The sequence below is a fragment of the Pseudopodoces humilis genome, chromosome 2 (genome assembly GCF_049639895.1).
Source record: "Pseudopodoces humilis isolate 2021_Gansu_Grassland_sample_001 chromosome 2, ASM4963989v1, whole genome shotgun sequence".
NCBI classification, from domain to species: Eukaryota; Metazoa; Chordata; class Aves; order Passeriformes; family Paridae; genus Pseudopodoces; species Pseudopodoces humilis.
This window is the reverse complement of record NC_142201.1, coordinates 2,206,954-2,230,722: the sequence shown is the minus strand read 5'-3', so window position 1 is coordinate 2,230,722 and position 23,769 is coordinate 2,206,954. Positions and strand designations below refer to the sequence as shown.

The 23,769-nt window shown below is 38.3% G+C and overlaps 1 protein-coding gene across 2 annotated transcripts in view; it reads left to right on the top strand.

The window, feature by feature from the left end:
• The window catches only part of HLCS (holocarboxylase synthetase), a 114,499-nt gene that overhangs the window by 6,799 nt on the left and 83,931 nt on the right, over nt 1-23,769 (top strand). For both annotated transcript variants that reach the window (XM_005526562.3, XM_088051214.1), the window contains 3 exons: nt 272-434; nt 2,103-2,980; nt 5,938-6,120. In XM_005526562.3, the coding sequence (XP_005526619.2) occupies nt 272-434; nt 2,103-2,980; nt 5,938-6,120 (1,224 nt within the window). The remainder of the gene's footprint in view (nt 1-271; nt 435-2,102; nt 2,981-5,937; nt 6,121-23,769) is intronic.

Below are 23,769 nucleotides of genomic sequence, written 5' to 3'. Positions count from 1 at the left end.
TGCTGCCATTTTGTTGCTTGGAACTTTCAGGGCTTTGATCTTTGGGAATGATTCCTTTGTACTCCCAGTTTTCTCCCAACACTTGGTGTGATTATTGTTCTGTTCCATCAGGGCTCAATCTTTGCTGCCTAAAGCAACCCTCCCTCAGTAAATTCTTTGGGTTGCATTCAATTCTCCTGCAGTTCCTCTTACAAACTGACAATATTATTGATACTTGGGAATTTTTCCATAACCTTTCCCAACTGAAAGCCATCCATATGCTCTGTTCTAGATTGTGAAGTGGTCAGACTTTTGTTCACCCTTGGCCTATAAACCTGGTGAACCTTTTAAATTAATTGCTGAAGCCAGTGTAGATAATTTCAGTAGCCTTGGAATAGCCTTCCTGGAAGACAGGCTGCAGATGGATAACGGGATGGTGCCACACAGGATTGTTTGTAAGTATCCTCCTGATCATTTTTAATAGCACAACATATTTTGTTTATGGTTATTTTAGGATTTTGTTCATAGTTTTTATACCTAGCTGCAAAATTTGCATTTATTTTGGCAGTGTTTTCTTCCTGTTGGGATTTCAGGAAGTTGATCCCTCTGTAGCTCTGTTTTAATTTCATAGGATCGTGGAATGATTTGGGTTGGAAGAAACCTTAAAATAATCCATTCCCACCCCCTGCCATGGGCTGGAACCTCTTCCACTATCCCAGGGTGCTCCAAACCAGAAGTTAGAAAATATTTTCTTCAAGTTTTGTCTGTTAGATTAACAAAGGTATTAAAAAAACACAAAAAAACCCTGTCAAACTGGAAGTTCTTAAGCAAACATTCTCTTTTTTTTTTTTTCATATTTGAAATTAAAGTGTATTCGAAGCTGAACATGGATTGGGAACAATTTGGGGTGGGATTTTTTTATGGGGTTTGTATTTGCTTTGCTGGTTTTTTTTGATATAGATCACAGTGCACTGGCAAAAATTAAGGAATGACAAAATCCACAACATTTAGCTAAAGTGCAGGAGGACAGGAGTATTCTTCCAAAAGAATCTGATGGGAAATTCTGTCTCTCTTGGTGCTGTTCTGCATAAATATTCCCCCAAGGAAGGATGGAAGCTGAGAGTGTCCTAGTCACTCTCTTTTTAAAATGTTTTCTGCCTCTTTTTGCTTCCAGTGCTGTTTGGAAGCTGCTCCAGCACGGGCTGGGGGAGGCTCTAGATGGAAGAACAGAGGTTGGAAGCTGTAAAATTCCCTTGAGATATTAAAAAAAATTAAATCTTTCTTCATGTTTCTGCTCCAAAGGGGATGTAGTTTCATAAGGAAAGGGGTTGAAGTTGGATCTGATGTGTTGCAACAAAATGTTGTTAATCTAGTTCCTCCCTGAATTAAAAGTATAATAAATTTATTTGGTTTTGTTTGAGTGGAGGATTCAGTAAAATGGTTCAAATTTTGCCTTGAAGTAGTTTCCTGGTTCAGCAGCTGAAGAAGCACTCCCTTGTGAAGAGTATTTTTTCTCTCCTCTTTGCTCTGCACTTTTCATGCTTGCAGTAATCATCTTTGCTCTTCTCTCTTGTATTTGCTATGAATTATCTTTGGATTTCTATCATTTTCAGGGGGAAAGGGGAATTTTTTAACAGTTCTTCTTAATTTCTTGTTTTCCCTTGGATTCTTAGCTCCCAAATCTTGCTGTGGGTGGGTCTCTCTCCCTTTCTGCAGACTGAAATCAGTTCAAATATCTTTTTCCTCCTTTTTCTTGTGCCAAGCCTTTATCTGCAGCCTTCAGCAGTGCAAGGGATGTGGTTCAATATCTATCTTACCCAATACCATCACTTTATTAGCTTATTTCAGAAGAGTTGATTTCAAAACAGCAGCAAGTGACTTTAAACCCTGCCCTCCTGAGAAGAGCAGTATTTTTCCAGAGGTGTTTTCTTCATTTTGTCTTTAGATTTATCTTACAGGTGCAAAGCTTTGTTGTTCTGGGGGGGGAAATAGAATTGTGAAATTCTTGCTATGACAGAGCATTTGTACTGAAATTAAGTTCTGCTGTTAATGATGTTTATCATAACCCTTTCAATCTCGTTATTCCAATCCCTTTATTTTTTTGTATCCTTTACCTTTTCCAGCTGTCCATTTAGAGGAATCTGCTCTGAAGCAGTTGGCACAGGAGGCACCGTCGGTGAAAGAGAAAAGCACAGACATGGATGCAGTAACTCCTGCTGGGAAATCAGGATTAGGACGAGGTGAGGAGGAGAAATCCAAGCTGGAAGAAGAAAGGGAGCATGAGGAGACAGGAGTTGGGGAACATCACCACTTGCACCTTTCCAGCTGCCACGAGTGTCTGCAGCTTGAAAACAGCACCATTGAATCCGTGAAATTCGCCTCTGCGGAAAACATTCCTGAGCTTCCCGATGATTGCAGCAGCAGAACGGAGGAGAAGGAGGATGAACAGCTGGAAAAAGGAATGAAAAGAATAAACCTCACTGGGAAACCCCCTAATATATTGATTTACCTGGGCTCTGAGGCTGCCAAAGAGAGGTTTGAGCAGGTGAAGTCAGTCCTCAGGGAATGCATCGATGCTGAGTGCTACACCATCTACCAGCTGCACCAGGAGCGAGTGCTCAGGGATCCCTGGATTGACAACTCCCTGCTGCTGGTCATTGCCACAGAGGAGCCCATTCCTGAGGGCAGCCACAAGCAATTTATGAAATTTCTGTCCAAAGGGGGGAAGATTCTTGGGTTTTCTTCGTCCTTCACCTTCGGGGGCGTGCAGATAAAGCACAAAAACAAACTGAGGAAGGCTGTGCATGAGCTGGTGGTCTCTAAAAAGGACAGCACTGAGGTGAAGCTGAACCTCCTGGTCAGTGGCTGTGTTTTTGAGGAAGGGATGAAGGGAGATGCCAGCAGAGTGAAGGTGTTGAGTCGATTAAATAATGCTGATAAAGACATGGTTATTGTGCATCTGCCTCATGGGAGCGGTGGAGGAGAAGCCATCCTTTCCCAGGTACAGGGAGCAGGGGAGAATTCATTTCCTCATTGCTGCATGGTGTGCAGTCCTAAAAAGTTGTTCCCATTGCATGTTCTTGGGGATTCCTGTTGAGGGGAGGTGTGGAATCATGGAATGGTTTGGGTTGAAAGGGAATTAAAGCTCATCCAGTGCCACCCCAGCCATGTCAGGGACACCTCCCACTGTCCCAGGAGCTCCCAATGTCCATCCTGGCCTTGGGCACTGCCAGGGATCCAGGGGCAGCCCCAGCTGCTCTGGCAATTCCATCCCAGCCCCTGCCCACCCTGCCAGGTATAAATGGATGTCCTGGATGTACAGGGTGGGTTTCACTTGGTGTTAAAGAATGGGAATGTCACTGCTGTGGAAACGATTTCTGCTTTTCACCATGGAGCCAGGCATGTGTGGATCAGGCAAGATCACAGAGGGTGGTAAAACAAGGAACAGTTTTGTGCAGGAAGCAGGAATTTTACTCATCAATCCATGGAAATACCTCCAATATCTGAGTGCCAGAGGATGGTGCCAAACTTCCAGTGGTGCCCAGTGATATCACAAGGAGCACCGGCCATAAACTAAACCCCATCAAGTTCCACCTCCACATGAGGAGGAATTTCCTTCCATGGAGGGGCAGAGCCCTGGAACAGCTGCTCAGGGAAGTGATGGAGTGTCCCTTTCTGGAGACATTCCAAACCCACCTGGACACTTTCCTGTGTCACCTGCTTCAGGTGACCCTGCCTGAGCAGGGGGTTGGGGAGGATCACCTCCAGAGGTCCCTTCCAACCCCAGTTTTTCTGGGATTTTGTCATATTCCAGAGCAGAGCTTTCCCTTTCTGCCTGCTGGAGGTGATACAGGAGTACAGCTTGAGCAGATCTTGGGAGTTGGAAAATAAACTCCACAAAATCCTTACAAAAATAGGAATTTTGGCAAAGCAAGAAGTTCAGAATAAACCTTGCTGGAAACTTTGTTTCCTGAGTCCTTATTCAGGCTTTAAAGCTTTAAATGTTAAACATTCTGCTCCTACCAAATAGAGAATCTGGGGGGTGGAATTGGGATAGTGTAGGATGAGCCAAAATCATTCATTCCACTTAAAAATAATATCCCAGGAAACAGTGGCCTCTCCAGTATTATGATGTTTTGATTTCTGGTTAAAAAACCACCAAAACAGCCCAAAAAAACCCTCAAAAAATTAAACAGAGAAGTTCAAGTGTTCATAATATTTTTTTTTCTTAATTTTACCTTCTGGATAATGGGTGAGGAAGCTTCCATGGGAAGGTAAATGATGGTCACTGATTATTGAAATGATTTAAATATTCCCAGTTTTGAGTGATGGAAAGGCTGATAAGAGGTACCATGAAGTTTAGAAAAGAAATCTGCCAAACACATTGAGAAAAACAGAGCAAGGTTTAATTTCCAAGATGAAGTTAAGGAATATAAAAGATGAACAAACTTTATGAAAGGTTTGATTTTTACCAATATTTTACGTAGGGAACTTTCTCAGGAGCCCAGGGCACTGAAATTTAACTGCTCAAGGATCAGATGTCAAGACTCTTGCAGCAGTTATGGAGCTCAGAAATATTCATTGGGTTTCTTAGAAGTGTTTTTGTCTTTTATCAACTGAAATCTGTTGGATTTTTGGGAACTCTGTTTGACATTGTAGTATATTTATTGCATTTTTTTGTAGGCAGCTCTGCCACCCATGTGCTGCTGCCAGAAAATGGATTTGATTCTGTCCCTGCAAGTTCTGCTTTGTTGCACCCTTCAAATTGATCCTCCTGCTGTAGTAAAACTTAATACTCCAGAGGTTTTCCCCAGGAAAAAAAAGAAGGGCATAGAGCACAGCTTCAAAAATCAGATTAAAAGGATTAGTGTGGCATTTTATAGTTCTAAATGACTTCCAGTCTGGATTTGAAAAGCTCTTATTGTTTCCAGGGGACAGGCAGTGACATCAGCCATGAAATATTCTGGTAGATTTGTTTCCCTTTTTTCTGTACTCCTCTGGTGGGTGGGTGTGTCCTGCCTCCTTTTTAATGAATTTTATACAATCATGGAATGGTTTGGGTTGGAAGAGATCTTAAAATTATCCCATTCCACCCCAGCCATGGCAGGGACACCTCCCACTGTCCCAGGTGCTCCCAGCCCCAATGTCCAGCCTGGCCTTGGGCACTGCCAGGGATCCAGAAGCAGCCACACTCATTCATTTCCCTGAATTTCAATATATAAAAATATATATAAACCACAAAGGACATCATTACATTTTGTAAAATGGAAGAAATGAACAAAAATAAGGGCTTTATTTAATAGCAATTAATAAATCTGCAGAGAGTACAAGGGCTTTAAAATATCTTGGAACACAAAAGAGGTCTGGGAAGGATTTTTTTTCCTCTTGCATTTAATTTCAGCTTTTAAGCATCTGCTTCAGCTGTGAGGAGTGATTTTCTACCAGGTGAGAAAGGAACTTTTTTAGACAGAAGGGTTTCTTTATCTGCACTGATTTCCACTGAATTCACGTGACTTGCTTGAGTTCTCCCTGTCTTGTTCAACTTCTAAAAAGCTCTTTCAATTTTAATATAATTTTAATGGAATTTTGATTTTAATGGAATTTCGATTTTAGTGTCATTTTAATTGTAATTGAATTCTGCTTGTGTACAAGCCACAATATGACTTGTGAAGCAGAAGGTTAAATTTAAGTTGGTAAATACAAGTTTGGTCAACTCCTCCAGAAAAAGTTTACTAAAAAGTGAAATTTTGGGTAGACTTCAGAGGAAATCGTGGTGTATTGACAGCTATTGATCCCTGAACTGGAAACTGATTTTATTTTTTAATATATTTATTTATATTTAAATATATTTTGTTGAAAATATATATTAAATATTTTTAAAAATTATTTTAAATTTATTTATTTATTTATTTTATTGTTTAAAAATATTTTACTTATTTAATATACTTGTCCTGTCAGGCCCATTTGGAGCTGGACAGCAATTCCCTGGATGTGCAAACTGAAGAGGATTTTAATTTGCTCAAGTTGAGCAATTCCAAGAGATATGAAGTTCTCAGGGAGATCCTGACTTGCCTTGGGCTGAGCTGTGAAAGGAGTGAAATTCCCGTGTTGACACCCATTTATCTGCTCTCTCCAGACGAGGTAAGCTGGGATTTCCCCTGCCAGGGAAATTCAGTGTTCTCTTCAACCCTGCAGTGTTTTTGCAGAGTTTTCAACAGACGTTCCAGGTAAACACAAAGTTCAATTTTTAATCCGTCGCTATTTTGTTCCCTGCTAGATTGAGTTCTGGATTTCACCACAGGGAATTTGTGCAGGGTTCATTTTACTGTATTTCTATATTTGCTATATTTCTGTTAAGAACTTTTTAATGCCTTGTTAAGGCTGTAGTGAGCTAGAACTGCTTTGGGAAACAGGATTTGTTTTTCTTTTAAATCAGGATAAAAAATTCTGCATAGCAAGAGGAATTCCCTTTTTTTTTTTCTCCTCAGAAGAGGAAATGGAAATTGTGAAGAGTGGAGTGAATAGGGAAGGGTCTAGGATTGCTCAGGGAAAACCTTGATTCCTGATGGTGTTGTAATATTTCCTGGGAATATTTGTAATTGAAGTGTCAGCTCTCAATGAGACACTGCTCTGAAGAATTGTGAAGAATATATAAAACTGTCATTTTTCACTTGTTTTGCTTTAAAACATCAAAATTGTGGGTGAGTTGATTCTCTGTTTGTGTGGCAGTGTGGAAATAAATAAAACCCATTTAACCTTTCTGACTTTCATTAAATGTGCTCTAGACACAAGACTTATTTATTGAACTCTTCCTATTTTTGTTCTCCTCTTTCACTATTAATTTTTTTTCATGATTGGTTCTATCCAATGCCTTTGGACTTTTCAAAAGTGTCATAAATTCAAATTCAGCTAATTTCTATCCAAACTTGCCATCTAGTGGCATATACCAGGGTTGCAGACCATCAGGTAAAGATATTTTAACTGTATATTCTTTAGTTAAAGTTTATACCACAATTAGTTTTTAAAATTTTACTCCTAAATTCTATTAATAAATTATTTTATTCCTAAACTTTATTAATTTTACTGTGGTTTCACGTGATTTTAATTGTTTTATTCACATATTTTAATGGTAGTTTTGCTGTGTTTAGTCACTGTTTTAATGTCTTTCCCTCTGGAATTATGATATAATTCCAGACTGTAAAAAGAAATTGCAACTTGTGTGTTACAACTGCAGTTCCTAAAGAGGACAGAGCACTTTATTATTTATTATTTATTATTTATTATATTAACACATATTATTTATTTATAAATTAAATAATGAATGTGTTAGAGCTTAGCTTTCTCACAAATCATTTCTTTTTCTCCATCCATCCTGTTCTCCATAGGTCTCCTTGCTTTCCCAGAGAGCCAGGAGATACAAAAAATATGAATTATTTGAGGAAACCTTTAATTGTGTTGCCAGCAAGTGATTTTGGGATGATTTTCTTAGACTTCCTTGTAATAAAAATGCCAGAATGAGTCAATGAATGGTCAAACAAGCTCAAGGTCCTGTTAACAGATCCAAAAATAATTAAAAAAACTTTTACTGTTCCTAAGACTTGGCAGCTCAGGAATGATTCCTCACCCCCAAACTGGAGTTTCCATTGTGTTTAAAAACTGCTGGTTCCCCTCACCTGCTCAGATTTTTCTAATTAATTTTAGGAACCCCAAGCTTGTTTTGCTTATGAGGAAGAAAGAATAATTTGGTTTGCTCTGCATTTTCTACTCCATTAAGAAAAAATAAAGCTGAGGGGTTTTTTTTGGGTAATTTTAAAATTCTTTCAATTTTAAGTGCTGCTTTGGGGAGTTCTTTAATTGACAGCAGAGCTGTCCCCTCTTCTGTGGGATTTCCTTGATACCTCTTCCATCTTTTATCACTTCAGAACTTTCAACAGATTTGTTTTCTGCTACATTTTGGGCATCAAATAAAATTCTAAACTTTATTCTGTGAGCAAATAGGTTTTTCCTTCGTGTAAATTCTGTGTTTTTCTGCATCATTGTTGAGATGCTGTTAATAATCCCATCAAAGCTATGCTGCTGATTGACAGAAATGTGATTGTTAAGAATTTAAGATGTTCCTCTCCACTCTGTGAGCCTTGCTTGGTGCCTTTTGCTCTGGAATTTGAAGCTGTTCCTGAGGGGTGGGTTGGAAATTTTGTTTCTTTTCCTCCTTACGATTCACATTTTGAAGTTTTTAATTTCCAGTTCATGGACCTTAAAACCCAGGTCTTGTTGCGTGGATTAAAAAAAGCCAACAAAACGTGATCAGGACTGGAATTATTGTGTTTTTAAATTCAAATAATAGCTCTGCTGTCTGAATAATGGATGGTCATGTCCATCTTAAAGAATTTTAGGTCTTAGGGAGAATTCTGCTACAACAACAAAGCATTTGAATGAAGAACAATCAAAATTCTGATTAAAAGCTTAATTAAATCTACACAACTTGATGCTAATTGTATTTTTAGAGGCCAGTATTGACACCAAAGCCCAGCACCTTTGTCTTTTCTCCTTTCCTTGCAGGGCTGCAGAGCAGTTGAGCAAATCAAGAGGGAAATTCTGTGTCCCTGTGGGGAGGGGGGGACTCAAATGTCCCAACCCCTGCTCTGTCGTCTGGCACCCACATGTTCAGTGGGTAGAAGCATAGAGATCTGATTTTTTCTGCAGCTTTGCCTTTAAACTCTCAAATTTTTGCTCTTTCAGCCACCTCCAAGGATAATTTTTCAGACGTAAACGCCAGGATCGTGTTTTATTGCCGGGAGTTTCAGCGTAGGTTTCAAACCGAGGATTTGCTCCTTGAAGAATGAGATTTGTCCCAGTGGTGATTATTCCCATTAGGAATTGTTACACCCACACATTTGCTCATCTGAAAACTTGAGTAAAAACTCCTCAGGCTCCAAAAATTTTTGGTGTATTTGAGTAACTCAGTAGCTGGAGCAGAATCGGCTCAGTCAGAGCAGATTTCCACGTCTTGGTTCTGGGGTGGCATCGTCAGCTTTTAAATTCCAGCTCCATTATGTCAGCCAAGAAAATGTGGAGTTCCTTTATCCTGAATAAATCTTCCTTTGAGGATGGGAAATTTGAACTCCCAGCTAACACTATAATGAACCCTGATTTCAGGGTACATTTTGAGACAATTGTTTCTGAAATATTTCCATGCATATTCATGGGTGTTGGAGGACTTGAGATTCAACTTCTGGGGGTTTTTAAAATTTCCAGTGCTAAAATCAGGGGTAGTTATACTGAAACTCCAGAGTTTTTCTTACTGTCCAGGTTTTTGGTTTATAAGTGAACCAAAAGTGTAAAATCTACAAAATGGGAGATCTGCTTGTTTTCTCTTATTCTCAAAGCACAAGCATCATCCCTGACTTACAGGCAGTAGAACAAAAACCAAACATTCCAAATACCTTTGGAATTATTTATTCCAGGAAGGAAATTTGCTCTTTTCTCTGGCTCAGAAGTAACATAAGACCTGAGAAAAATATTAAATGAGCAACAGACTGTGAGAGACCTGAATAAATCACTGATAAATAATTTGTGTCTAATATTTTTTACTTTTTTTAATATATTATGCATATTATTTGAAATGAGCAAAAACCTTTGTACTTGAAAGCTTTCCCCAGTTTGTTTCTTGGCTAGAAATGAAAATATCTTTCAAGGCAAAAAAAAATTAGATATAGCAATGTAAATGCATCTGTACCAATGAAAATGTGTATTTGATGAAGCACCTTACTGGTTTTGGGGGATGGATTTAATGCATCTGTAAAACTTCACCTTAAGAGTGATAGCTGTGCTATCAATTAAAGATATTTGTAATTTAACTCTGTGGATTTAGGGGTCTTTTCAATAATAAATTCAAAGGAATTTGTTGGGCTGCAAGGTTTTGAGTTGTCTGTGTGTGCAGGGAGGGTGGGTTTGTGTTTGCTGGTTTTGTGTTCTTCCCTCTGCCCTCCTCAAATTCGCTTCTGTTTCTTTACAACAAAAACTTGCAAACCCAGAAGGGCCACACAAATCATAAAGCAAACTTTTTTTAGTCTTGTCATTCATGGGAAGTGCCAGTGTTTGGATTCTGACAATAATTCCTGCTGTTTGCTGGTGCTGGAGTGTGGGTCTGAATGGAATTGTTCTCCAAGAATGTGGTTTTTGACAGTCTGTAGCTCCCTTTTTTCTTATTTTTGTTTCATTAGCACTCAGGATAATGAAATTACACAGGAATTGTGTCCAAATTCAACAGCTCAGAGCTGCTTTGGTCTGGTTTTTGTATCTCAGTGATATTTCCTCTTGTTCCTCAGTGAAGATTTGTAATGCTTGTCACACAAGCGTTGATTCCACGTGGTGGAATAAATTCTGTGTATTTTAGCACATCTTTCTTCTTTCTCCTCAGTCATCTGTTACTCTGCACGTTTTTATTACTTTATTACTTTTGTTACTTTATTATTTTATTTGTAGCTTTCTCATAGAACTGGAGCCCAGAGAAAAGGAGGCTCAGGGGGACCTCACTGCTCTGCACAACTCCCTGACAGGAGGGACAGGGAAAAATGAGAGGAAATGGCCTCAAATGGCACCAGGGGAGGCTCAGGGTGGAGACTGGGGAAGAAAATTTCCCTGGAAGAGCGGTCAGGCCTTGGGATGAGCTGCCCAGGGAGGTTTGGAGTCACTGGAATTGTCCAGAGGAGTCTGGATGTGGCCCTTGGGGACAGGGTTTGGGGTGGTGCTGCTGGGGCTGAGGTGGCACTGGATGGTCCTGGAGGGCTCTTCCCACCCTGATAATTCAAGATATCAGGAATAATACTAGAGACTGCAGGTAGAAGATGGTGAGGATGAATGACACAGTCACAGGAAAGTCTTTCAAGAAAAATTTCTTGGCTCTTTATTCAGAGGCAACTTTTTTATACCCTGTAGTGCAGCATGGCTGTGAAGCTATAAAAGGCTTCTTACTGATTTGTGAGACAAAAATTCAAGTGGTCAATTGACAGATTGTTTATCCTGGTGGGAAACAGGATTTGAGTGACAGATGAGCTTTGTTCGTGCTGCCTCCTGTAAATGTGGCTTCAAGCTGAAGGAGGGCAGGGCTGGATGGGATCTTGGGCAGGAATTGTTCCCTGGCAGGGTGGGCAGGGGCTGGGATGGAATTGCCAGAGCAGCTGGGGCTGCCCCTGGATCCCTGGCAGTGCCCAAGGCCAGGCTGGACATTGGGAGCTCCTGGGACAGTGGGAGGTGTCCCTGCCATGGCAGGGGTGGGAATGAGGTGATCTTTAAGGTCCCTCCTAACCCAATCCATTCTGGAATTCTCTAATTATTAGAAGGCTGGATTATCTCCTAATTTGTTCACTCTTTAAAATTTTTTCAGCCTTTTTCTTGGAGCTGTCTTTTTTTTTGAGGAAAAGCTGGGATGCTGCAGGTGTTTCCAGCACATTCACCAGTGACTCCAGTACTGACCAGTGTCCCTGCCCAGCTGAGCCACATTAGTGTTGTCACTGATGAAAATCACCAGGAATTTCTGTTGCTCCCAAAGCTGGATGCAGCTGAGCCTTTTCTACATCTCTTGGAGTGAGGGGAAGGTGTTTGCCAGCAGGGGACACTTCTGAGCTGGATTTCAAGGGGAAAAACAAGGGAGGGATGGAAAGCATTTTATGCGTGGTGTGTTGGATATAGATTTGTATGAAAGTATCTTTACATGTTTGCAGCAACTGCCCTGTATAATATTTCCTCAGTTTTAAACCAGCCTTTGAAATTCCACAGGAATCGATGGCATGTAGTGTCAGAATACAGTAAAACATTCCCAATTAAGAAATCTTGATGGGAGATGAAGGGAATTCCACATGGAACCAAGTAATTCCAGGTGGTGGTTAAAGATACCTTTTCCTATTTTGCTGTTTATCTTCAGGGAATATTTCCCATTTATTCAGGAGAGTGGGAAATCTGGCAAACATTGCCTTTATTTTGCACTTCTCTATTTCAAATTTTGTTTTCCTTCTGCAGGATGGTAGCAAACATGCTGTTCCTGTTAAACAAGCACGAAGCACATTTGTAGGCACGGAATAATGAGCAGCATTCTTACTTTGCATTATGGTTTGTAAACAATTTTTGGGCCGTGTGTTGATTCAATAAATACTTTAGAGGATCATTTGGAAAATGCAGGAAGCTTTGAGGGGTGGAAGAAAGTATGTTGTTTATAGCAGCCTCCATAAAAAAGGTCTTTATGCTGCTGTGAGAACTAAAAGTTAATGCCTTTTGTACTGAGTAGCATTTAATCTTTCTGTGGAGCTAACTCTGATATAAAATTATGATGTGCTGGCGTCTGACCAAAGTGCCACTCGTGGAATTGGATTCTCTCATGTTTCAAGGCTGGCTTTGAGGCAGTGTGCATGATACTTCACAACCGCTTTCTTCACCAGGCTGTTCCTTCTGTGCTGGAGAGAATGGAAAATTTCATTATCCCTCCCAGAATGGCTTATGTAATATATATTTAAAACATTTGTGGTCTCAATCTGCTACTGACTTCTCACTCTGGAGATGACAGGGAGCAGCACGAGGCCTGAGCATTTTTTGAGTGCAGGTGAAGTTGTGTTACTCAGCAGAGTGGTGAGGCTGACTTTGCTTAGTTTCAGCTGTCTGTTTTCGTGGTACATGTATTTTCCTTCTACCAGGAAAAGTATCCTGTGTAAGGGTCCATCAGGGCAACCTGTCTTTTACAGTTAGATCATCCAGAGCTGTTCTTCACAGGATGAGGTGATTTAATTTCAGGAATTTCAGCTGGTCACAGTTTTATCTCTGCCAGCATTTCCTAGAGGATCCAGAGTGGGGATGATGTTTGGTCCTGCACCTGTATAGCTCCTTAATTCTATATACAGTCTTGTGTATGTGTATTTCTGTGTTAATATGTTGTGATGGGGATCTAAATTCAAAAAGTCAAACCCTGGGTGGCAGATTGATCCAAGTTCAGGTGTCACATTGTGCCTTGGAGAGAAGGCTGTAGTTAAAGTGGCTCCTGATGAATCCTTTGGAGTCAGGGGATTTGGAGCAGATGGGGGATTTGGGAGAGCAGGAATCCCTGGCTTGTGACAAACACTGCGGAGCCACGGCCATTTGGCACCACTCTGACCTCACTGGTAAAGATCTGACAAAAGTGGAGGATTTCCAAACATAAAAAAAAAAACCCCTCAAGATTCCCTGACTGTCCACGGGGCCTGCAGCTAATTTATGGAAGTGAGACTGGGAAAATGAGAGCAGCCTTGGCATCAGCTGGAGCCTGGCGAGATCCTCTCGAGTTACCATTGCTCAGAAATGACGCCTCCTTCCCACAATGGGAAATTGTTGTGGTGCTTGTCCGACAGTTTCATTAAGGGCTCCTTTTGTAGCTTCACTTCTGAACAAATTATGGCCAGAATATATATTTAATTAACCTTAATCAATTTTTTGAATTCATAGTTTTGAATTTTTAAATTAACAGTTTGAATTAAGGGGACAAGCTGAAGAAATATATTGATAAATAAATGTGTATAGCCAAGAGGAAATAGAAGCATCTTCTTATATCACTCTTCAAAAAAAGAAAAGACCTGCAAATTTCAGCTTTGAAACACTGCATTTGCAACATTCAGGTTTTCTGAATATGTATTTTATTCCTTTGACAATTCAATTATGCAGCAATGTGCAGAAAAAAAAAATGGTCTTCAACACAAAGTTTATTACTGAAATTTATCCAACTGAATTTATTCTGGAGAATGAAGATAGGAGTTTAATTCAAGTTATTGATTTAAAAGACACAGTGGTGTTCTCAGAGTTTATCACTGGGCAGAGACTCCAAAAAAACCATTATCAGGTGTGACTTGTGCCAGCAGCTGATGGGGAAGGGGCTGCCTTAGAGGTTGCTGTGTTTATCCTCTGACAGTTTCCAGCAATGGTTTCTGACATGTTGAGGAAATCACGAAATTCCAGGTGCAGGAGGGGTGGAATTTGGCATGTGCCTGTCTGGCTGACACGATGCAGTTCTTAGAGTGAAAAGCTGATTAAAGAGCAGCTGTTAGCTGAAATCAGCAAGTTTGCTGTAGTTTCTGCTGCAAGTGTCCTGTGAAATCTCTTTTTTTTGGGGGGAAGGGGGGGGTTGCAGTGGGTGTTCCCAACAAGCAGAACGTGCTCCACTTTAATAATCCACTGTACTCACTTGGCCCTTGGACTGGTGACATGAATGACAAAGGATTTATGGGAATATCGAGGCAAGGTTTTCTCAGAAGGAAAAAAAAAAATCAGAATACATCTTGTGCTGTCTGTTTTCATGGTACATGTATTTTCCTTCTACCAGGAAAAGTATCCTGTGTAAGGGTCCATCAGGGCAACCTGTCTTTTACAGTTAGATCATCCAGAGCTGTTCTTCACAGGATGAGGTGATTTAATTTCAGGAATTTCAGCTGGTCACAGTTTTATCTCTGCCAGCATTTCCTAGAGGATCCAGAGTGGGGATGAAGTTTGGTCCTGCACCTGTATAGCTCCATAATTCTATATACAGTCTTGTGTATGTGTATTTGTGTGTTTAAATGTTTAAAAATATGTAATTACTTAAATCTGTGTATAATTTCATTGTATTAGACATATTGGCCACCTCAAGTTTCAGAAATTATCTCCTCTCTTTACCTATTTCTTACTGAATACACAAGATAATAAAAGTGAGTCAAGTGCCAGCGGCCCAGGGGAGACCAGAGAACTCCAGGCCTGAGAAAAGTCGGGATGAGAGTTCTCCATGGAGTGTGTAATTCAGAGCATGCTCCTTGACTGATGAGGATAAGAACTTTTTTTTGGAGAGAAAAAATGCAGGAGGAAGAGCTGGTGGATCTGGTTTGATAGCAGATGAAAAAGCAGAGGCTGTGTGGGAGGAGGAGAGAGGGGAATGGGGCAACAGCTGAAGAGCAGAGGTAAGGAGTAAGACTTGAACATGGAGAAAATAACTTCATTACTGCGTTTTCTAGCATTTCCTACAGCTGCTGGTTGTTATGTACATATCTCATAATTTTAGCTATAAAAATCGTGCTACTTTGGACTGATGGTTTCACTAAAATGTGGGACAACGTTGGATTTTTTACAGCTTGTTTTATTGAGAATCATTTTCCTGCTCTAGTGTGTGTTGTTTCTCAAGCCTGTTCTAAATTGTGCTGCTGAGTTTATCTAAGAAATGTTTTAAGAGCTACTTAAGAAAACATTTCAAAATATAATTCTTCATTTGTAAAAAAAAAAATAAGTGTATAATTAAAATAATAGTAAAAACCAAGCTTTAGCAAGATCAGTGTCAAGGAGATTTTAACACAGCAAAAAGTATTTTCTTCAGTTTGAGAGTATTAATTGTAATTAATTTATGATTTTTGCATGTGGTGAGAAGTGAAATTTGGAGTTTAGATCTTTTAGAAATTGAAAGTGGGTTCACAGATTGCTGAGTCTCAAAACATTTGCTGGACAAACAACCCACATGTAAATTTTCAGTCAGCTTCCTTGAATGTAGATTTAGAGAATTCCGTGTCTTAACAACTTCAGACAGAAAGCTAAATAAAAATAAAACTGTTTTTATTTGCTGAGAGAAAGAAAGAGAGATTATGGATATATATGGATATTAATGTGGATTACTGAACCATTCCGATATGGCTCCTTTTGTTTGTGATTGTTTTTTGATGTTACATTTGCAACAAAGAAATTAATTACAATTATTTTGTAATTTACTATTCAACTGATGAACAGCTCATAACATAAAAAGTTATATTTGTCTCTTTATTAAAATAATTGAAGAGCAGCATTCAGCTGGAGAAAGTGTCTCATTTTAAGAGCTGTGCCTGGAAGTTCCCTGCTTATGGAATAAAGTCAAGTTTTAGGAGCAGAAAAACATCTTAAGATCCTCAAGAGTTATAAAAACCTTTTAGTGGGAGCACAGCTCAGCATTTCCACGGAGTCAAAATTGATGCAAATTAATTCCAGGAGGTATTTCTGAAATTCTTTTGTAAGATAAGGAACAATAATTTGTGTTTTGATGCACGATTGTCAAGATCTAAATAAAAAATTGCATCTGGCATGTTTTGACTTTAGAACTTATTACATGAAGTGAGCAATTACCCGTGCATTTTTCTGGTCTGGAAGACATTTCTTCTTTGGAAGATGGAATTGTTGGTGTTAGGAGTAGTGAATGTAGCACAGCTCCCTGTCAGGAGCAGCAGCTGCAGAGACAACTTTTATCTGGTTATTTTCCATTTTTTAGCGGTGTTTTAGGTGTTGGTATCTCAGTACAATTATTTGCTGATGGAAAAGAAAAGAAAAGAAAGTAGCTGAAAACAAATGGTAATTCTTATTTTTTTGCTTTTTGGAAAGGGTCACTTTCCCAAAGTTACCATAAGCAGTATGAGCTGCAAAATAAAATCAATATTTGAATTTCCAAGATTTTTGTTAGTAATGCCTGGAAACAATTAAAATTGTACTCCTGCCTTTAGAATATTTCTGTCACGAGTTTAAATGAACATAGTTGGGAGCTTTTTGCAATTATGGGGGGCTTTTCCATCTATGTGTTTTGGCCATATTGATATTAATAACAAATACTGATATTAACATACTGATAATAACACATATTGATATTGATAACACATACTGATATTAACAGATACTGATAACACATATTGATATTAATAATACATATTGATACTAACAGATACTGATAATAACACAGATTGATATTAATAACAAACACTAATAATAACACAGATTGGTATTAGTAACAAATACTGATATTAACAGACACTGATAATAACACATTGATATTGATAATAAATACTGATATTAACAGATACTGATAATAACATATTGATATTAATAACACATATTGATACTAACAGATACTGATAATAACACAGATTGATATTAATAGCAGACACTGATAACACAGATTGGTATTAGTAAATACTGATATTAACAGACACTGATAATAACACATGTTAATATTAATAACACATACTGATAATAACACATTGATAATAATAACACATACTGATATTAACAGATACTGATAACACATATTGATATTAATAACACTGATACTAACAGATACTGATAATAACACATATTGATGTTAATAACAAATACTGATATTGACACTGATAATAACACATATTGATATTAATAACACATACTGATATTAACAGAAACTGATACAGATATTGATAATAATAAAACAAGTGTTGTATTTGGTGTTTCAGTCCAATGGTATTTCTGAATACCCAGAAAACATTAGGGTATGTTTTTGGTATCTCTGCAGCACTTTTAGAGGTGGAAGTGGACTTTTCTCAAAATATTTCCAAGCTTTTTTCTCTCCTGCACAATCCACTCTGTTAATTAGCAGCCCAGGATTAGCAAATGGGACATTTTTGAACTGCATTAAACTTTATTATAATTACTGCTGCTGTTACTGCTCCATAGAAACAAACTTCTCCATCTCTTCATGGATGTTTCTTCCTCTTGGAAGTGTTTGATAATTTGCTGGTAGAATTTAACTTTCACAGCCACTGTCACAATCCTGATATTTTTATTTTTTTTCCCACTGGTTTGGCAAACTGAAAGCACATATCAAACTTTAAACTCCAAATTAAATAAAAATTGTTTTGCTCACAGTCTCCTGTTTCCCCAGCAATTATGTTCAAGGAACAGATCCAAACTGTCCTTGTTTTTAACCAAAGACAAATTAATCACTAAATGTCACGTATTGATATAGATTTTGCCTGGTTTGAGTGCATTAGTTTGTGTGCAACTATTCTGTGCATTTTAAACTCCTTTTTTTTTTTTTCATTTTAGTACTGATAGAAGTAATCTCTGAAACTTTTTCCTTCAGAACAATTCATTTTTGGAAGTTACCACTTCAGTTTGGGACTATTTATTACAATATAATGATTTTCAACAAAGTTGGTTCAGATGTAATCAGTTAAAATTTCTATCTTTGGAGTGGATTTGTGGTAGAATTAAAAACTTTCGGATCCTTTTATGACACTAAAAAGAAAAATAGCCAAGGTGATGACAGTCTTACAAAAGCAAGGACTGAAACAAAAACACTTCAGAAGTCGAGAACCTGGACAGCAAGAAGTGAAGCAAACCCTTGCCTGAGTTAATACAAAATTTTAGTGTGAAAAATCATCTTTTTCAGGTGTGCAATTCGGGATGAGTCCTGAAAAACAGAAGTGAGAGATGTTTGCAGGCACTGGGGTTTGATTTTAGTCAGTTTGAGTTCGCTTTGGGCTGTGTTCTCCACGAAGTGTTGCACTTTGGATTAACTCCTGTTAAAAATAACACAGAAAGAAATTAATTATGTTCTCCACACCAGGTTTGTTTTATCTGTGCCTCTCCTGGCTTTAGCAGAGCCCCACAATGGTGGAGCACAAATATCTGCAGGGGCAGGGACAGGTGGTTATCTTCAGAAAAAAACCAGGAGAATCCAAAATCCTGCAGAATAAAGAATGTGCCATTGTCAGAAATGCTCCTCCCTGCCTGTGTTTGGGTCTGCAGAATAATTCTCATGCACTGCCTCAGCCTTGGTTCTGTCCTTGTCTGATTGTTTGAGTGCTTTTTTTTCCCAAAATCCTGAATTTCAGTCCTGAGCTTTCACTTTGGATGTGGAAATCCAATTGTGGCCTTGTGGAGTAGGAGCTCGTGGTGTGTTGGACTTGAGGCAAACCCTGGCTTTGTTCCATAAAATTCGACCTTATTTTGTAAGTGTTAAATAAGTTTTATGTCCAGCTTTAAAGGAGAAATTAAATTTGAGGCATTTCTTTCCCCATTTCTCCCTGAAACACTCTCAGCTCCCTACGGACACTCTGGAGCTCATTCTTAAATCCAAGGTGCATCTTCCTGGGTTTCCTCTGAAGAAAAAATCTTACTCCTTTTTCTCTGAACAAGGTTCAATCCCAGCAGGAGGAAGTGTTAAATCTGAAAAGGCTGAAAAAGAAGAAGATGATTACAAGGGGTTAAAAACCAGGATAGCTGTAAATGGAATTTGTATCATCCATTCTCACAACGGAGCGTTGTGTGAATGCTGTGTTTAAATACTGTATTTTCAACCATGCTTTGTAAGAAAAATCAATTTCTGATAAACTGGACATTAGTGAGGCTTCTTTCAGGGTTCTCTATTTGCTATCCAACTTTTGCATTGCTATATATGTATATGATGTATTTTTGAAGGATGAAACTTGTTTAATACGCCGCTAAATAAAAAGCAGATATACTTTCTAAAATTTTTTTCTAACTTTTTTTTTTTGCTTTTAAAATATAATAATCCCATGCTGTCATGTTAATTTTTTTAAAAAATATCTTTGATTACCAAAGAGATCTTAAATGAAAATTAGCAGTAACTTAATACTGGGTTTTGTCTTTGGAGCAGGATAAGAGACCAAGTGTATTCTTGCCATTATAGCGTATCATTCCCAAGAAATTCTTCCTTTCCAAGATGTTCCTTTTGGACTTTGTAAACCACTCTGTCAACCTGAATGTGTTTTAGGAAGGGATATCAAATCCATGATCCGTGCAGTTTCGGGGACGGGGCCGTGCTGTAATCCCCGAGTCGTGGTCCGTGTGAAAACGCGTTGTGGTTTAACCTTAATATTCCACAGACATTTCCTTACCTCCAGAACCCCTCCCATGTGTGACAGGAGGATTTTTTTTTTCCTCAGAAGGGGCAAAAATGAGGTCCAGCTGAAAGCTGAAAGTTTAAATCTTGTTTACAGTGCTAAGAGGAGAATCTTTGGCTCCTGTGCTGCTATTTCATATTCATGAACACTAAACTCATTCACATTTGATGTGTGTAAACCCTGCTGAAAGGCAAAACAAACCTGCTGGAAAGCCTTCAGCTAAGAATTGGGTATTATCTGTGCAAAGAAAAAATATTTTCTTAGGTTTTATTTACTTTAGTCATTCTACTGCTAATTCCAAGATTTTCAACAAACAATTTTGTTGTTAGTTAAAAAAAAAAAAAAGAAAAAAAGAAAAACGTTTGGTACCAAATAAAAATAGTATTATGTGATAGATGTTTAAGAGAGCCAGTTTTAGCTGCTGAATATATTGCATCTAATTTATTGCCCTATTAGCTGAGAACAAAATTCTTCTGTATTTTTTTTCCTCCATACAGAATACTTTTGAGAGTAATTTAATATATATGTGTACAGCATTTAGGGTTAGATTTATATCTTAATTTATTCCTCCAAACATGACTTTGATTATATAATTAAAAAAAACCCAAAAAACCCACTTTAATATGCATAATGCTCAGATTTTAGTGTAAAAGTGGAATGTCTTTCCCCTTCTGCCAAGGCTTATTTTTAACCCAGTTGCACATAGGTTTAATTTACTGTAGACTTTTCCTTCAGAGAAAAAAAATAAAAAATCACAATTTTGTTACAAAGTAGGTGTCACGGAGAATTAAACGCCCGAGCCGTAATTTCTCACACCTTTTTTCTGGTAGGATAAATCACCACCTCTCAGAGCTCTTGATTTATCAGCCTTTTTGTGAAGTGTTACGTGGTGATGTTGTGTCAAAGGTGGACCTTGTTCCTCTGGGTCCTTTTTCCCCCCAAAAAACAGATTTATGTGCTGGGGCAGCAAACGCGTCCCAATTACCGGGGCCGGTTCCCCTCACGGAGCTGCTCGTGCGCTCTTTCATTTCTCTGACTCAAAGCTGCCCACTGGCAAATGAGATTTTGCACTGTGATTTTCAGTATCCTGTGCTTTTTAAAATAAAGTTTTATCTTTTACTGATAGTGAGCCTAAAGTTGGGGGGTTTTGTGTAACGTGTCGACGGCGCGTTTGTAATAAATCAGAGGAGTCCTTGTTTTATTGTTGGATGTGGATGTGGAGCTGACTTAGCACTAATAAAACATTTCAGAATATTTTAACACAGCTCCATTTGGCTCTTTCTCACCACGAGACAAGGACTGAACTGCAAATTCTGGTTTTAGCAGAAACCTCGAGTAGGCCTCAAAATCGGCGAGAAATGAGCGCAGTGTAAAACCCCGCTCCATCAAATGAAGGAGTTTTTGTTTAAGTAGGCTGTTGGACTTTGACATGGAATATGGTTCCCTTCCCAATGTCGTGGGATTTTTTTTTCCACATGTATGGACGGCCCCAGGATTATTTTTTGGGGGTGTTTTTTTTGGTTTTTTGTTGTTTTTTTTTTTTACAGCTATGCTTTCAGTTCTGGATGACGTTTAGCCTTTGACCCAGCCACTTTCTTACAATAAACAGTTTGTTGATGAGAGCAGCTGCTGGGAAGATTGTTTCCAGACTGTTCTGCTGCAGCTGAGGAAGGAAAGGAAGCAAAATCTGGGATGCACCTTACGGCCTCCTCCTCCTCTGCCTCATTCCTCCCCTCAAATCTGCTTTGTGCTGAGCAAACCTCCAGCACCTATTCCCATCCTTTGTCTGGTATCCCAGTTCCCAAGTGGAACGCTCTGCTAAAGCCAGGAGAGATGCAGATAAAAGAAACTTGGTGTGAAGACCGTAATTAATTTCTTTTTGAGTTGTTTATAACCTGTTGACTCTCGTTTTTCATTATTTTCTCCACAAAAACTAACACCCTGACTTATTTTTCATCATCGAATCCTGACCTGGGCCCTGCTGCCCGTTGGATAAATGAATTTTCTGCCTACACAGGGAGCTTTTTAAAGCTAAATTTAATTTTGGATTCAGATTTAGGCAGGGATTTATGAGCAGTTGCTGGACGTGCAGTCCAGGAATGGGTTGAAATCTAAGATGCTTTGCCTTCAAAGCGATGGGGCTGCAATAAAGAGGATAAGGATACCTTGCAGCACTTTGTTAAAAATCTTTCCCTTTTTTGGCTGAAGTATTCCACGTATCAGTTGGGAAAATGGATCCACTCCTCTCCGTGGCTGTTTGAGCTGAGATGATGCACTGTGTTTATGTAATGCAATACTTGTTTTTAAAAACACACTGAAGAGTGGAGACCAAAATAAGGCACTTGACTGAGTCTCTGGAATGATCTTTCAGAAATGATGAGCTTTTTCTGCCTCTCTTCAGCTAAATAATCACCCAAACCCAAAATAACCTCTGGAGACTCTGAAAAATCAGGTTGGTTGGGAATTCATAAAGTTACCAACCCTGCCATCTTTCTAAATGTTCTTCTGTGCTTTGTGCAGTCAGAATCTCCTGGTTTGCACCGTGTCTCAGTTTAGGAAATATAAAAATATTATTAATATACTGAAACAGATTTCCAGGCTGTGCAGAATCCTGGGAATGCACAGTGAGTACCAGCCAAGTAACTGCAGTTCATGAGAACATGAAATGAAAATGTGCCTCAGTTGTAGGACAATAAAATCTTTATGAAGTTCTTCAGGCCATGGGGAAAGGAGGGAGTGGAGAAATGGGGATTTAAAATGTTTTTACCCTGTGAACTAAAACACTGGTGAAAAGAATGGCCTGAAATTAATTGTAAACAGTTAATATTAAAAGAGTTTTTAAAAAACTTCCTAAAAACTGGATTAATTTGAGTACTTCATTTATTTTCAGATTCTGAATGTGTTGTAAAGAGGTTTTTTTGTGTTTAAACGTTCTGTTGGTTCCCTTTGTTTTCAGTTGTGAGAAAATCCATCTCCGAGCTTGCCTTTAGTTAAGTCTGGAAAGGCAACATTGAGAATTCCAGGTGTGAATGTGCAGTTGGGGAATGGGATTAAATATTAATGACATCAGCATTGAAATTATTATTATTATTATTATTATTATTATTATTATTATTATTATTATTATTATTATTATTATTATTATTATTACTACTACTACTACTACTACTGTATGAGATCTAATACCAGTTCTTCATCCTCTCCACTTTCTCTGTGATCACCAAGAGAGGATCTTTCCTTATTTCTCTATCAAATTTTTGCATCTCTTTTTTTTTCTTTCCCTCTCATTTCTTCAAATTTTTCCTAGAGGGAAAGCAGTTGTACTTTGCTTTTAAGGGAAAACAATGAATTTTAGTGAAAGATTGAGGTAGTAAATTTTATATATAAAATCTTTTCCAAAACCTCATTAAAAGGTAGGGTTTGAAATTAATAAGGATGGTAGATAATATAATTTTTCCTGCATATTATGTGTATTTACAGTAAGTACATTTATATGTTTATGTATTTATAGATATGGTTTTTAGATTTTATTTTTGGTCATGTTAAATATTGCTTCTGTTTGATCCAGGGGATGCTATGAAAGCTCCCCAGTGGTTAATTTAAATTTAACACCTTGAAACCTTCAAGGATGTTGAGCAAAGCTGTGTAAGACAAGGAGGACATGGAGATATTTTTTGTGTGTATGTGTGTGAATTTTTATATTTCAAGTTGAACTCAAAAGACAACCCTTCATTAAAATATTTCCTTTCCTATCAGAGCTAATAGAGAATCCATAGGGTTGAAATCTATACATTTGAGATCCTATTTGAATTGTATAATACTCCTTTGGGAGCAGGCAATTCTGTAAAAAAAAAAAAAGCAGATTTTAGTCATATTGGAGGTGTGATGTCTGGTTTTGCTCCAGACAGGCTCCTCGAAAAATTTGATGCTTTCTGCCTGTGTAATCCTCACTTGCTTGCAGTTTAAAAATACAAGCATAAAATATATATATGTATATATGTGTGTGTGTGTGTGTGTGCATGTGTGTATATATATGTGTGTGTGTGTGTTTCTGTGTCTATAAATTATAAATATAAATATAAATATTTACATCAGCTGATAACACATGAACCAGTGT